Source organism: Melospiza melodia, chromosome 1, assembly GCF_035770615.1.
Source record: "Melospiza melodia melodia isolate bMelMel2 chromosome 1, bMelMel2.pri, whole genome shotgun sequence".
NCBI classification, from domain to species: domain Eukaryota; kingdom Metazoa; phylum Chordata; class Aves; order Passeriformes; family Passerellidae; genus Melospiza; species Melospiza melodia.
Genome location: NC_086194.1, coordinates 172,196,793 through 172,211,463, shown reverse-complemented (window position 1 = coordinate 172,211,463; position 14,671 = coordinate 172,196,793). Strand labels below are relative to the sequence as shown.

The following is a 14,671-nucleotide window of genomic DNA, read 5'->3' as shown; positions in this document are numbered from 1 at the left end:
TTTGTGACAAAACCAGAAATGACACCTTCCCATGTGATTTCTGGTTGCCTAATTTGCTTTTCATAAAAGCCTTCTTTTTCAGTGTGGGTGGGAGGAGACCTCACCCAAAATCTACCAGGGATTAAGTTGACTGCTCAGGCTGGTACTAGAACTTAGGGCTGTTCTAGGTATGTAATGGAGCGTTAATAAACAAAAAGAAAAAATAAATAACAAAAAAAACCCCAAAAAGCCAACAAAAAAACCCCCAAACAAATTTAAAAAATCCCCAAAAACCATGTGAGGGTTGGGAAGCTTATACCCTTCCTGCAGCCTGGGGATGTCCTGCACTGATGGCTCTGGGCAGTGTTGGTAGAGGAGCTGTTGGAGAAGATAAATTTAGGGGTGGGAGGAGGCGATGAGAAATTCCTCTTGTTTTATTTTGGTATCTGCTGCCCCTGCCCAGACTCTTCCCAGAAAATCCAGTGTTGGGAGAATCTCTGGAGGGCTCAAGTTCAACCTTCTCCTCAACGAAAAGTCAAATCTGGCTGGGTTGTTCTGTGTTGTCTCAAACATAATTTCAATGTTTCTGTGCAGGGAGATTCCTCCAGCATCTCTCATTGTTTTGGAAATGAATCACTGCCCTGGCAAAGCTTTTCCTTCCCTGTGTCTGGTTGGAATTTCCCTTGATGCTTCTTAGAAGCAGCTGCTTGTCCTTTATGCAGAGCCAGATTGGACATCAGCTCCATAATTGTTCCTGTTAAAGGCAGCAACTTCATCCCCCCTCAGCCTGTCCTGTTCCATGGGATCACTTAGCCCCAAATTCTGGGACTTGGAATTTAAAACCAAAGGATCATGGAAGGGTTTGGGTTGGAAGAGACCTTAAAGATCATGGAATTCCACCCACCCCCTGCCACGGGCAGGGACAACTTCCTCTATCCCAGGTGGCTCCAAGCCCTGTCCAAGCTGGCCTTGGACACTTCTAGGGATGGAACAGCCACAGCTTCTCTGGGAAACTTCTGCCAGGGCCTCACCACCACCACAGCCAATAATTCCTTCCCAGTATCCCATCCACCCCTGCCCTCTGGCAGTGGGAAGCCATTCCCTGTGTCCTGTCCCTCCATGTCCTTGTCCACATTCCCTCTCCAGCTCTCCTGGAGCCCCTTTAGGCACTGGAAGGGGCTCTGAGGTCTCCCTGGATCCTTCCCTTCTCCAGGCTGGGCATTCCCAGCTCTCCCAGCCTGACTCCATAGCAGAGGGGCTCCATGGAATATCTCCATGGCCTCCTCTGGATCTGCTCCATGTCCTTGTGCTGATGATCCCAAAATTGGATTCAGTGCTTCAGCTCTGGTGCCCCCAATCTGAGGACAGCTCTACAGGCAATTCCTCTTCCCACAGAAGCTGTTTGAGCAGCTGGAAGCTCCAATGGGATCCATCCTTGCTCGTTGCTTCTGCATCAGCCTCCTGGAGATTCAGGAACATAAATCCATTGGCCAGAGCTGTGCACATCATGAACCTGCCCACGTCTCTCTCAGAGGGATGAGTCAGAATCTTGCTCCGTGTCCAACTGATTATTGGTCCTCATGGATGAAAAAAAGCCTCATCGGCCTCCTGTTTTCCAGAGCTGCATTCCGTACTTTCAGGTTGGCAGGGCTCCCCCCCTCCCCTGGCCCATCGGATGCTCTAAATCATGGAATCCTTTAGGTTGGAAAAGCCCTTTAAGTTCATCAAGTGCGGCCGTTTAATTGCTGTGTTCACCACAAGTCGATGTCCCCAAGTGCCACATTTCCATGTCTTTTACATCCCTCCAGGAATGGTGACTCAGCCACTTTGGGGAAGGGAACTCATCAGCTCTTCTTGGCTGCTCTCTCATCTGCTTAATGATGGGGCCTTCAGACTTGAGGAAAAGTGGAATTTTGGCTGATTTATCTTAATTAGTGCTGAGAGGGGAGGGGAGGTGATGGAGCAGTTGCTGCTCTGCTGCTGCAGTCCCTGGAGTGATGGGATGAAGGGAAAACCACCCACCTGAAGCCTGTCAGACTCATAAAATACGGGAAACCCCGGTGGAGTTTTGAGGAAGAAAAAGGTGAAGGATTTCCAGAGGGTTTTTCCTCCCTGCCCTTCTCCCCACAAGGTCTGATGTTGTAAAAATGAGGAGGGAAAAAAAAAAGGGAAATACAGAACAGAAACTTTGAAGAGAATGTTTTGTCAGTTTGAGAGGAAAGGGAAGGACGTTTGAGGCTGTGGCTGCTGTGATTCAGATGCTGTCTCTGAGCTCAGTGAATGGAGACGTTTCCTTTTCCAACCATTTTTAGTGGGAGACAAGAGAGCGTGGCTGTGGTTTGGCATAAATAAAACATGTGCTGAAAAAGCTCCCTGGATCTCTGTCCCTTTACACTCAGCCAGGCTCAGATGGATGGAAAATCAGCCCCAAGTGCAGAGCCATTATCCCAGGCCACGTGTTGGGAAGCGCTGATGCCAAGGAAAGTGGCTGCAAGGAAAGCAGCCTGGGAGAAATCGGATCCCTGGGTTAAATTGAAGGGCAGAGGAAAGGCTTCCAAGGAAGGATTGAAACTCCAGGATCTCAGGTTTTTACCCTTTGAAAGAGCTGACACTGGCTGTGGGGTGAGGGTGGCTGCACATCCTGGGTTTCCCACTAGGAATGAGCGGATAACATCCAGCCTGGCTCTTCCTATCCCTATTTTTGGCCAGTGGACACCTCTGTTACTCAAAACAAAATGAAGAATCAGGAAAAGCTCAGCTGAGTTTTCCCAAGCCCTGAAATTGGCTTCTCCAGACTTTATTCCTGAGCCATTGCAGGCTGGGGCAGGAGAAATCCCAATAAATTACTTTGTTAATATTCTTAATCCAAGCTGGGATTAAGCTGTAATTGTGATTTGATCGGCTTGGCTCAGGAATCACCTTTGGGATAAAGGCTCTCCCAGCTGCAGGGAGGCTCCTAAATTCCTTCCGCTGCTGTGAGTCTGGAAGGAAGAGGGATTGTGGAATCATGGATTGGTTTGTGTTGGAAAGGGTCATGGAATTCCATCCCCCTGCCATGGAGGGATTGCTCCAAGCCCCATCCAATACTTCCAGGGATGGGAGCAGCCACAGCTTCTCTGGGAATTCCATTCCAGGGCTTCACCACCTTCACAGGGAAGAATTCTTTTCCAATATCCCATCTGACCCTGCCCTGTGGGAGTGGGGAGCCATTCCCCCCGTCCTAGTGTAAAAAAGTGCCTCTTCCAAGTGACGTGATGTATCTCCAGACTGTAGGAACTTCCAGAGGTTCCATGGGATCGCCCTGTGTTGCAGGAGGCAGACAGCTGATTAGTTCCCAAAATATTTCCAGGTGGATGGGTGGCATCCAGGCTGCCCCTCCTCTTGGAAACAGGGCAGACAGATTTTCCTGGCAGGATGGGACAACAAGGAAGTCTCCAATCCCTTCCCAGGGTCACTTGGGAGTTGAGTGAGCTCATTCCGTGGAATCTCTTCCATCTCTTTCTCAAGGTTTTTTTGGGATTTTCTACTTCTGAAGGCTGTATTTGACAAGGTGGAGGAGAATGGGGTGGCAATTAACTCAACCAGCCTTAATTTGGGCTCCTGTTCCAGTCTGGACTCTCCCCCAGGCAGAAACAAATTCTGACTTTCCCACAGTTCATTCCTGGTGCAGGAAGCAGCACTTCAGTTGGAGGGGACACCTGGAGGGCTCAAATCTCCACTTCCACCCCTCTCCTGGGCATCCCTCGATCCAATACTGGATTTCTGATAAAAACAGGCTTGGAATGAACTCAAAGGCCCTCAAAGCAAATTCTGCTGCTGCTGGGGCTGGGAGTTGAAGGTGGTGAGGGGAGATAAACTGGACCCAGAAGGTCTGGCTGCTCTTCCAAGCCCAGGAACTCGGCACAATCCCCTTTTTTAAAATTTGGCTTCTCTTCCTTTGCCTGTGGGACCCTCCACTGGATGGCTACAGCCACAATTTCATTCCATTTTTCCTCCAGCCACTAGGGCAGGCTTTGGAGTGTGGCCCTTTCAGCAAAAATCTGGCTGAACTGAGGCTGCATAGCCCCTGACTCCCTTTTGTTATTAAAGAAAAAGCTCTATGTATTTTTTATTTATTTTATTTGTTTGATTTTCCTCTATGTTCTCACATTTGACACAGCTCTTCCAAGGGGCTGTGCTGGGTCATCCTCGCAGGGCCCTCCTGTGTGCTGGGAAAAATAAAATAACACCACAAAAACGACAAAAGCAAGAGATAAAACTCCAGAAATAGAACAGAGAATTGTTCAAGCCAGGTCTTTCTCTTTTGAGTCTAAGACAAGGTTGCTCGTTATCCCTTTAATTTGGGATAACAAATTTTATTTTCTATGGATACTCCTCTGCCCCGCTCAGGTGAGACCCACCTGGAGCACAGTGTCCAGATCTGGGATCAGAAGGATGTGGAGCTGATGGAGCAAGTCCAGAGGAGGCCCTGGAGATGCTCCAAAGGTTGGAGCCAGGCTGGGAGAGCTGGGAATGTCCAGACTGGAGAAAAGAAGGATCCAGAGAGACCTCAGAACCCCATTCAATGTCTGAAGGGGCTCCAGGAGAGCTGGAGAGGGACTTGGGACAAGGGATGGAGGGACAGGACACAGGGAAAGGCTTCCCACTGCCAGAGGGAAAGGATAGATGGGATTTTGGGAAGGAATTATTGGCTGTGAGGGTGGTGAGGGGCTGGAATGGAATTCCCAGAGAAGTGGTGGGTGTTACTGGACCCCTGGAGGTGTCCAAGGCCAGGCTGGGTGGGGCTTGGAGCAACCTGGGACAGTGGAAGGTGTCCCTGCCCATGGCAGTGGTGAAACTGGATGATCTTTAAAGCCCCTTCCACACAAACCCACACAAACCATTCCCTGATTTTACTACCAGGTCACCAGCTTTGAGTTTGTAAAACCTCTGGATTGAGGCTTCCTAGATTTGCTCGGACTGAGTTTGTCTTGACCTGCCTGCAGCTTTTTTTTTCTTTTTTTATTTTTTAATCTTGGCTGAGTGGGGAGAGCAATTTTCCTAATTGACCAAGTGGTTCTGGCTAATTAGCTCTGCTTTTGTTTAGTTTCGCATGGAGCAGCTGTAGATTTGTATAAATAGCAGCACCAAGCCATAACTCAGTGCAGGATGAAGGATTTGTGCCTCTGATTCAAGGACACAGAATAGGAAAACTCCGGCTTGGAGGCCTGAAGGAGGGGAAATGTGGGATGGGAGAGAAGAGCAGGTATGGAATGATTGGATGGGGTAAGGCCCTGGCACAGAGAGGCTGTGGCTGCCCCATCCCTGGAAGTGTCCAAGGCCAGGCTGGATGAGGATCTGAGTAACCTGGGACAGTGGAAGGTGTCCTTGTCCATGGCAAGAGGCTGGATTGAGATGATCTTCAACAACATAAACCATTCCATGATTCTATGAGTTGTCTTCAAAACAGGAGTTAACATTCATGGAAAAGCCTCAATCCAGATTTCTCCCTGTTGTTCAGCATAGGATTAGTCCTTATTTTCCTGGAGTGGGCAGCACTTGGATGATCCTTGAGATGCATTTCCACCTTAGGATATTCTGTGGAGTCACAGGAGAGAAATCCACATGGGCACAAGCGGGAACAAGCCCTTCCCAAGGCTCCAAGATTGACTCCAACTGGAAAATCAAAACTGGGGTCCTGGTCCTCGCAGAGTGGTTTCTCCTGGCTGGATGCAGCGCCATGGAAATCCAGGAATTCCCATCCTGGGGTGTTTAGGAAGTCAATAAAGAGGAATATGTTAAGAGCTGGGCTAGAGATCGATTTTCCTTCTCCTTGCTGTCACAGCTCTCAAAAAAATTTGGCCTACATACTTGAAGTGCCCTTCGAAGTTTCTTGTCCCATCCTGATTCCTCAGAATCATGGAATGCTTTGGGTTGGAAAAGCTCATCATGTTCCATCCTCTGCAGGTGGGGACACCTTCCACTCTCCCAGGTTGCCCCAAGCCCCATCCAACCTGGCCTTGGACGCTTCCAGGGATTCCAATTTATGTGGAAAACCTGTACCAGGGCCTCACCACCGTCACAGGGAAGAGTTTGTTCCCAATATCTCATATAAACATTCCCGCTACATCTACCATTAAAAAAACCTCAACAAACCAATTCCAAGATGTTTATTGTTTATTCTCTTTTTGTGGAGAGCTGACTCATAGCAGGGCTGGTGGCTGGGAACAGGTTGTTCATGGAATTACACAGGGAATAAAACAAATGGAAGTGAGTAGGAGGAAGATGCAATCCAGATCAGCACAGCTCCAGCTCTCTGCGTGTCTCAGCCAGATGGAAATTTCAGGAGGTTTATGGCAAAAAAGTCTTGAAAAATAATGGATTTACAGCTCCAGTGGTATTGTTCTTGTGTCTCTCTGGAGAAGGTCTGGGATTTTGGATTTGAGATTTTCAGGGATGGTCCTACTTGGTCAGGTCAAAGCCAAGCTGAGGAACACATTAACAATTAAAATGTGTGGACAGCTGTTTGACAGCCCTTGGAACTGTGCATGGATTTTCCATGTATTATTGGTACAGATTCCATGACAGCTCCTCTGCAGTGATTCCAGCCCCAGGGAAGCTCGAAGTGCTGTTGGATCCCCCCATTAAGCCCCAGGTATAATCCTTTTTGGGACCTAATCCAGATCAAGCTGGGATTTGGGCAATACAGAAGCACCAAAGACACCATAAAATCACGTAATATCCATCACCAGGGATTTGGGATGGCCCCGGGGCACCATTTTCCTGCCCTGCTTGGAAGAGAGGAAGCCAAAGGGCAAAGTCTCAGGATTTCAACACCTTGCTTGGTTCCTGATCCTGAGCGTCTCTTTCCCATGGAAATAGACATGGAGAGCATCCAGGAATGGGGAAGAGTGTTGAGGATTGGCAGGAGCAGCCACAAGGATCAAGTCCTCCCGTGATTTAGGACTTAAGCAAAGGACTTAAGCCTGTGTGGGATGAACTCCAAGCTCCTCTTGGTTTCCCTGGAATCTGAGCACCTGTGAGGGTCTGAGGTGAGGCCAGGTCTGTGTTGGGGACATGGTGGTGGCAGCTCACCTCGGTGTCCTGATTTTGACAAGGTCACAACCAGGCAGGATGAAAAGAATGAGCCTTGCAGGATCAGCACAGAGAAATCCCTGTGGAGAAGGGATGGGAAAAAAGAGGGTGGGAAAATCACTTTTCACTGTTGTTGGGTTGAGGAGGGGAAGAGCTGGAGCTCTCACTCATCCAAGAGATGCTCAACACACACAGTTTCTCTTCTCCCAGGGCCACGTGTCCTTCAAAGTGCTGCAATTCCTGGCAAAAAGTGGTGCCATATTTGGCCTCTTCCCCCCTCAAAAACTCCACAAAAAAAATGAAGGATGGGGAGAAAGACTCTGCAATTACTTCAATGGGTTTTGTTCAGGGCTGGAATATCCCTGGAGCTGAGAATCAATTCCATCCTGTGACCTCTGATGTGCTAGGACTGGGTGGGGAATGGCAAAACAGAGGGACACATGGAATTATCTGGGAATCCACCTGAGAAGGGATGAGGCAGGTGTGTCACCCTCTGACCACAGGGGAGCTGAGTGGGTCAAAACTTCAGGACATATAACAGGAAAAGGTCCCACAATGTTTTTGTCCTTCCTCATCATTGGATTTCCTACGTGGAGATAAAAAAACTTTTCTGGGGCCATTTTTGAGAAGAACCTTGTATAAGGCTCCCGAAAAATGAGCAGATCCCTCTTCCATGACTTCCAATCTCTGTTCTACATCCAGGAAGATTCAACAGCCAGAACATTCCAGAGAGTCAGGCAAACAAAGCCACATTTCCATGGCTCCAACACAGGCATGGAGTGCAGTGTTGCAGAGCCAAGAGTAAACTCCAGGATCGAGTTCTCATCCTGAAGGATGTGATTCAAATGCCTGCAAGGGCCTGATCTCCAAGGATGAACCTGAGCTAGGGAAATAAACAGTTGCTAGGAACATCCCTGTTCTAGAACATCATCCACAGCGTTTAATTAGTTGGTTTAATTGTTGGCACATTCCCTGGCAAGGTTCTAGGATGGATCAACCATCATTACTCCGTGGAATACCTGGAATTAAACAGAAGAGGTGGCACAAAGGAATGATTATTCCCAAGAGGCTGATATCCACCTCTTGGCCTCTGTGCTGGAAATGGTCCTGGAAAAGCTGAATTTACTGCCACAGCTGTAGCCTGTGGATACTGGGACACCTTTTTTCCAGATCTTTGCCCTGACCCAGTCAAGCCTTCCATGCTCCAGTCATGCTGCTTCCATGTGCTGGCCATCCAGGGTGACACCACCATCCTGAGGAAATGCCAGCCACGGCAGTGCCACACCTCACTCCTGCATCACACATCCCCAAGGCTGGGATGGTAACTTCCCAAAAATCTGGTTCAGTGGGCCACTGGCAACCCCCAAAATGGGAATTGACCCATCGTGCACTTTTGTCCATCACCCCACTTGTCCCTCAGGCCATTCCTGCCAGTGGACCTGTGGTGGACCACTTCCCATGGCCTTGGAGAGCCTCTTCTGGCTGTCAGTGAGGAGCAGATTTTAATGTGGATTTGGTGATTTCTCTCTGGATCTGTGTCAGGCAGGAGATTATTTGTGTCATCGCTCCTTGGAACGGAGGGAATAAACGTTGTTAATCATGGAATGGTTTGGGTTAAAAGGGACCTCAAAGACCCTCTTCTTTCAACCCCTTGTCATGGGCAGGGACAATTTCCAATATCTCAGATTGCTCCAAGCCCTGTCCAACTTTGGGTTAAAAGGGACCTCAAAGACCCTCATTTCAACCCCTTGCCATGGGTAGGGACAACTTCCACTATCCCTGTCCAACCTGGCTTTGAACACTTCTAGGGGTGGAGAGTCCACAGTCCTGATCAAACTGAAGAGTAACACAATTATTTTCCCATTTTTTTTCCTCAAAAAAATAGCCAGAACTGGTGAAAACAAAAGGATAGAGCTTTTCCAGGCTGCTCCCACCGCTGCAGGACGCAGAGCCTTGCCTTCCCAGGCTGACTCCCAGACTCCCCCAAAGAGTCACCCCTGATGCCACGATGAATCAGGCTGGCCAATCCTTATTCCCTGGAACAGGTCCTGCCCTTTGGTCACTGCCTTGTGACACCTGGCAGCACGGACACATGGACACACCTCCGGCATTCCTGGGGCACGCCGTCCCCGAACCTGGCATGGCTTCATCTCTTGGGCAAGAGATGTGGTTTATCCTCCCCACACCCAGGTGTAGATCCATGGGTGAGGATTGGCCAGTGCTCCTGAGGTTATCAGGCATGACTTCCCCATCCTGTTGATCCAGTGTTACGTCAGCAGAGCTGGTGGTGTGAGAAACCTCCAAAATATCTGTGAATCGAGCAAAAAAAGCTCTCTGCAAGATTTCCCCCAGCTTTTGTTTCCTTGAAAAGGAAGATGTGGTGGGTTTTGGTGTCTCTGAACTTCCTCTGGCTGTGCCTTCACTGTGGTCAGTGATTGATCCAGTGATGGATGTTCTGAATGTCTTAGATGAGCATCTCCTCTGTTTCAGGGAATTTTGCTCATCTCACTTGGCTCCTGACAAGAAAATCATGTTGACCCCCAATCATTTTAACCCTTGCCTCATCCATCTTTCTTCCACGTGTTTTTGGACCCTCTGCCTCTTCTGCTTTCCCATATCCTAAGTCCCAGGCTGTGTCAGTCTCTGCTCTCTTTCCAGGGTGGAGAAGGAAGGGATAAGCAGACACCTGATGGCCCAAGTGGCTTTACTCCAAGGGGCTCCTCCTGCTTCACCCTCTCTGCTTCTTGGTGGCTTGGTGATTCATGGAGGTGTCAGCTGATGTCCAGCACTAGACATGCTGATAACTCCTTCCTTGGAAGCACAAGTGTGACAGGCAGTTGGATTGAAGCCCCAGAAGGGATGAAGTTATCAGCTCCAGCTCCTCCCCTTTCATGCTGAGAAATTGTAAAGGCTGGGAATGTTTTTGTCTGACTGGTATTGAGTGGGACTTTGAATTCGATGCTCCATGGAAAAGGGGACAAAGATGTTTTTAACCCTTGCTGGAAGTGTTCAGAGCCAGGTTGGGTGGACACACTGCAAGGTGTCCCTGTCTCTGGCAGGGGTTTGGAATGAGATGGTCTTTAAGGTCCATTCCAACCCAAACCATTTGATGATTTTATGATTTAAGACTTTGTAGGTAACCAAGTGAAGCATTTCCTGTCCCCGTGTATATCCAGCTTGGTTTACCCTGCCTGTAGATATTGGGAATTCTCCAGGTCTAACCCTGGAAATGGACTTGGCATAATCCACCCAGACAATTCCATTAATTAATAGCATTTGTTCCCATTTTCCTTGGAGAAAAGGAAATAACCTGGCCACAGATGCAATGATCAGAACAAAACCCCCACCCAGGCATCAACAGCACTGCTGGCCTGACCAGAGATGAATTAAAGGATTAATCCCAATACATGGTGTGAATTCCCAGAGTGCTTTCACTGCTCCCTGGAATCACCAGCCCAGCCTGAAGGCAATGCCGAGGTGAGAAAACAACCCGCGAGCATTCCTGGCCTCTCATCTAATCCATGATCCCTGCCCACTCTTTCCAAATCGTTGGCTTCCTCATCACCCCGTCCAAAGGCAGGGGAGATTTATATCCTGTCCCCGGGTGAGGGTGTTTTTCCTGGGCTGCGGAGACGACCGGGAGAAGATGAAGTTCTCCCTCCTTGCGGTGCTGGCTTTGGTCCTATTTGCAGCTCAAGGTGAGGTTTGCTCCTAGATAAAGTATAGCTGGGTGTTTTAAAGTGAGGACTGCCTCATATCCAGGGAGAGAAATCACGGAAGAGAGCTCCTCAGCTCTTGGAACGGTGCAGGTGAAGGATACAGTGCTCGTCTTGAGGTTGTTTATCTAGAATCTCAATCTGGGTGTGTGAAAAGTTTCATTTTTAGTTGGAATTTTCCTTGTCCTGTTGGATTTTTTATGGAAACAAGACAGAAAAAAGGAGGCAGTTCCCACTGGGCTGCCTTTGAGAGACTTTCCAGGGTGTTGTCCTGTCGGGGTGGTGCAAGGCTGTGGTTATTCCTAAATCTTGATGAAGACAGCACAATGCTCTGTGTTCTTGGTCCATGAGGGCCACACCTCCAACATCTGGCCCTGTGCAGCTGTTTATACCCATCTACAAGAGCCCACACCTTGCTGACTTCAGAGATTTTGGGACAAAATTGGGGAATTAGGGAGAAGTTGGGATGTGGGCTGAATGGGTTAATGGTGGTGGGTATTTGCATAGTATTTGTGTTGTAGATGGTGCATTTTATTTCAAGGAGAGACGGTAAATTAAATCAGAGCCTTCTTTAAGGAATACGATCCTATATCCTCTACAGAGCACAGAGAATAAACCTTTTCCTCATTTTGGAGAGCAGGACAGGCTTTGCCAGTGCTTGGAACTGTGCCACACGTCTAGTGCAGAAAAAGAATTCCTTGGAATAGTTATTTCTGGTTCATTGTGGCCTAAGAATACCTTTCTGCTATTTAGCTTTGTTCACTCACCAGAACAATGATCCTGACAGATTTCCAACTGTTAACAAGGCCCGGGAGACAGGGAGGTTGTCCTCAGTGCCAAAATGAAGCCTTGCCTAATCCACATTGGATTATCCAGGCAGTAAAAATTAAGCATTCATTGCGTGTGTTTTTGGGCTGAATTCTCACAGCAAAGAGTAAAAATTCCTTCTCCTCATCTTCTCTGCCCTTTAATCAAGGTTCTGGATTTATTTTTGGGGGCATTGATGTCCCATCCAAAGACAAAGGTGGGGAGCCTGGCTTTTCTAAGTCATGGAGGTCCCAATTAACCCTCTTCATCTGCCAGTGCTGATGAAGCTAATTAGGCTGCAGTTTAATAGCCCCCAGGAAGTAGAAAAAGTGACCCCAGGCCTTGGGACATCCTTGGAAACTCCTCCAGGAGTCCCTGCCCTTCCCTGCTCCAAGCATCTCACTAAACTTGAGGCCCTCGGCCTGTCAAATTGAAGGAGGGGAAATTTAGGTTAGATACATGGAAAAAATTAGTTTGGATATATGGAAAAAATTCTTCCCTGTGAGGATGGTGAGACCCTGGCACAGGATTCCCAGAGAAGCTGTGACTGCCCCATCCCTGGAAGTGTCCAAGGCCAGGTTGGATGTGGAATTGGAAGCGTGGATTGATTATTTCAGCCCCATGGCTTTTATCAGACCTGCACCTTGTGTATTTGGGATTCCACGAAAAGTAGGGGATGATTTTTGCTGGCATTTCATAGAATCTAGAATCATTTAGGCTGGAAAAGATCCTCAAGTCCAACCTTTGATCACCACTCCGAGTGCCATGTTCAGCCATTCCTTGGACACCTCCAGGGATGGGGACTCCATCACCTCCCTGGGCAGCCCCTTCCAATGCCTGACCACCCTTTCTGTGAAGAAATTCTTCCAGATGTCCCACCTAATGTAGTTTGAGGCCTTTTCCTCCTTTCCTGGCCCTTGTTCCCTGGGAGCAGAGCCTGACCCACACCTGGCTGCACCCTCCTGTCAGGGAGTTGTGGAGAGCCAAAAGATCCCCCCTGAGCCTGCTTTTCTCCCTTTCCCAGCTCTCTCAGCTGCTCCTGGTGCTCCAGACCCTTCCCCAGCTTCCCTGGACACACTCCATCCCCTCAAAATCTTGTCATGAGGGGACAAAACTGGACACAGGATTTGAGGCATGGCCTCAGCACAGAGGAACAACCCCTGCCCTCCTCCTCCCAAGCCTCAGCACAAGCCAGGATGATTCCATCTCCCCCTTCCCTTGTTTTGTGTCTCTTCCTGCAGCAAATTCCCTGTACTGCTACACCTGTAACTGGGAGCAAAGCAACTGGAACTGCCTGAAGGCCGAGAAGTGCTCGGACAAGGATGAGTACTGTGTCACCAACGTGGCCTCCGTAGGAATCGGTAGGTGCTGCCTCTGCATCCCCTCCTGGGCACTCAGGAATGGGATGTGAGGTCTGGGCTGGATTTGTGAGGGGCTGAGGAGTCGTTGGGAAGAACAAGTTGGAGGTGGAGGCCTTTCTAACCCAGCCTGGCGGTGCTGAAGGTTTGGAATTCTCCTCCCCATCACACATGGAGATTTTTCTCTTCAGCTGTTGTTTTATTCCTGCACTGAAAATCAGGGGATATTGAGAAAAGAAGAAGTATCCTTCAGAAGAATAAATAAATTTCAACATTGATTCCTTGTTCCCTGTGAGCAGAGCCTAAACCAAACCTGGCTGCACCCTCAGGGAGTTGTGGAGAGTGAAAAGGTCTCCCCTGAGCCTCCTTTTCTTCAGGCTGAGCCCCCCCAGCTCCCTCAGCTACTCCTGGTGCTCCAGACCCTTCCCCAGCTCCATTTCCTTCTTTGGACAGTCTCCAGCTCCTCAATTTGTTGCTGTGAGGGCCCAAAAAAGATTTGGGGTGTGGCCTCAGCAGTGATAAGAAAGGGGAAAAATCACTTCCGTCGTCCTGCTGGTCACACTATTTGTGATCCAAGCCAGATATAGCAGGAAACAGAATTATTTTCTTCAAGCAGAGAAGCTTTGAAGTGTGATTTAAATCATGAATGAACGTTGTCATTGTACACCTAAAAAAGTCTTGATATGAGGATCCATGCTGGGAAGTGCTGGATGCCCAGCATGGATATGGAATTCCTTGTGTAGGAGGTCACCAACAATTCCTAGGCTGTGGTGGGACTAGGATGGGTCTCATGCTGATCTCTGGGGCTGTGGGGGGACTGTGGGACTCATCATCCCAACTCCATCCTGCACAAGGATCCCTCAACAAACCCCGTTGCTAATCCCACTCTCTCCCTTCTCTGGGCCAGGCTTTTTGTCCATTTGGAAGAGGATCACCAAGAAGTGCTCCAGCACCTGCCCACACCACAACTTCCTCCTGGGCCTGGCCACCTACACCTCCTACTGCTGCCAGAGCTTCCTGTGCAACCTCAGTGCGTGCCCAGGGCCCCGGCTGGCTCGCCCATGAGGTGCCAGGGTGTCCCATTCCGTGTCCTTCTTCACCTGCTGGGAGAAAATGGACCCTGAAGGACTGAAGAGCTTGGCCAGATTCCCCCAGGAGGGTTTGGACATCAAACATGAGGAATAGATAAAGTATTGTGGTCATTGTCTTGTCCTGTGGTGCCTCCCAAGCTTCTTCTCGTTTTCTTCTCATCCCTGAGCTCTGCAGCTCCAGCTTCCCCACCAGAGCTCTGAGTGCCACATCCAGGAGTTCCTGGGACACCTCCAGGGATGGGGGCTCCACCACCTCCCTGGGCAGCCCCTTCCAATGCCTGACCACCCTTTCCATAAATAAATTCTTCCTGATGTCCATCTTGAACCTTCCCTGGAGCAACTTGAGGCCTTTTCCTTTCATTCTGTCCCTTGTTCTCTGGGAGCAGAGCCTGACCCAGCCCTGGCTGTCCCCTCCTGTCAGGGAGTTTTGGAGAGTCAGAAGGATCTCCCTGAGCCTCCTTTTCTCCAGGCTGAGCCCCTTTCCCAGCTCCCTCAGCTGCTTCAGGTCCTCCCTGAGCTCCATTCCCTTCTCTGGACATGCTTCAGCCCCTCAATATTTCTCTTGTCATGCTTTGTCCTGGAGCTTTGGGAGGGAGATGCTCCTTCTGCACCTCCTGCATCTCCAGAGGAGTTTCTCCTGGAATTT

The 14,671-nt window shown here is 49.2% G+C and overlaps 1 protein-coding gene across 1 annotated transcript; it reads left to right on the top strand.

Annotated features, from left to right (window-relative positions):
- Positions 1–10,639: 10,639 nt before the first annotated feature.
- On the top strand, positions 10,640–14,343 carry LOC134430731 (lymphocyte antigen 6E-like). Its single transcript, XM_063178616.1, has 3 exons — positions 10,640–10,751; positions 12,818–12,937; positions 13,842–14,343. Exons 1-3 carry the CDS (start codon positions 10,700–10,702, stop codon positions 13,997–13,999), a joined length of 330 nt encoding a protein of 109 aa, XP_063034686.1. The 5' UTR covers positions 10,640–10,699; the 3' UTR covers positions 14,000–14,343.
- Positions 14,344–14,671: the final 328 nt, after the last annotated feature.

Coding starts and splice junctions, on each gene's coding strand:
- LOC134430731 (XM_063178616.1), top strand. CDS start 10,700: ATGAAGTTCTCCCTCCTTGCGGTGCTGGCTTTGGTCCTATTTGCAGCT. Junction 10,752..12,817: donor GGTCCTATTTGCAGCTCAAG/GTGAGGTTTGCT, acceptor CTCTTCCTGCAG/CAAATTCCCTGTACTGCTAC. Junction 12,938..13,841: donor CGTGGCCTCCGTAGGAATCG/GTAGGTGCTGCC, acceptor TCTCTGGGCCAG/GCTTTTTGTCCATTTGGAAG.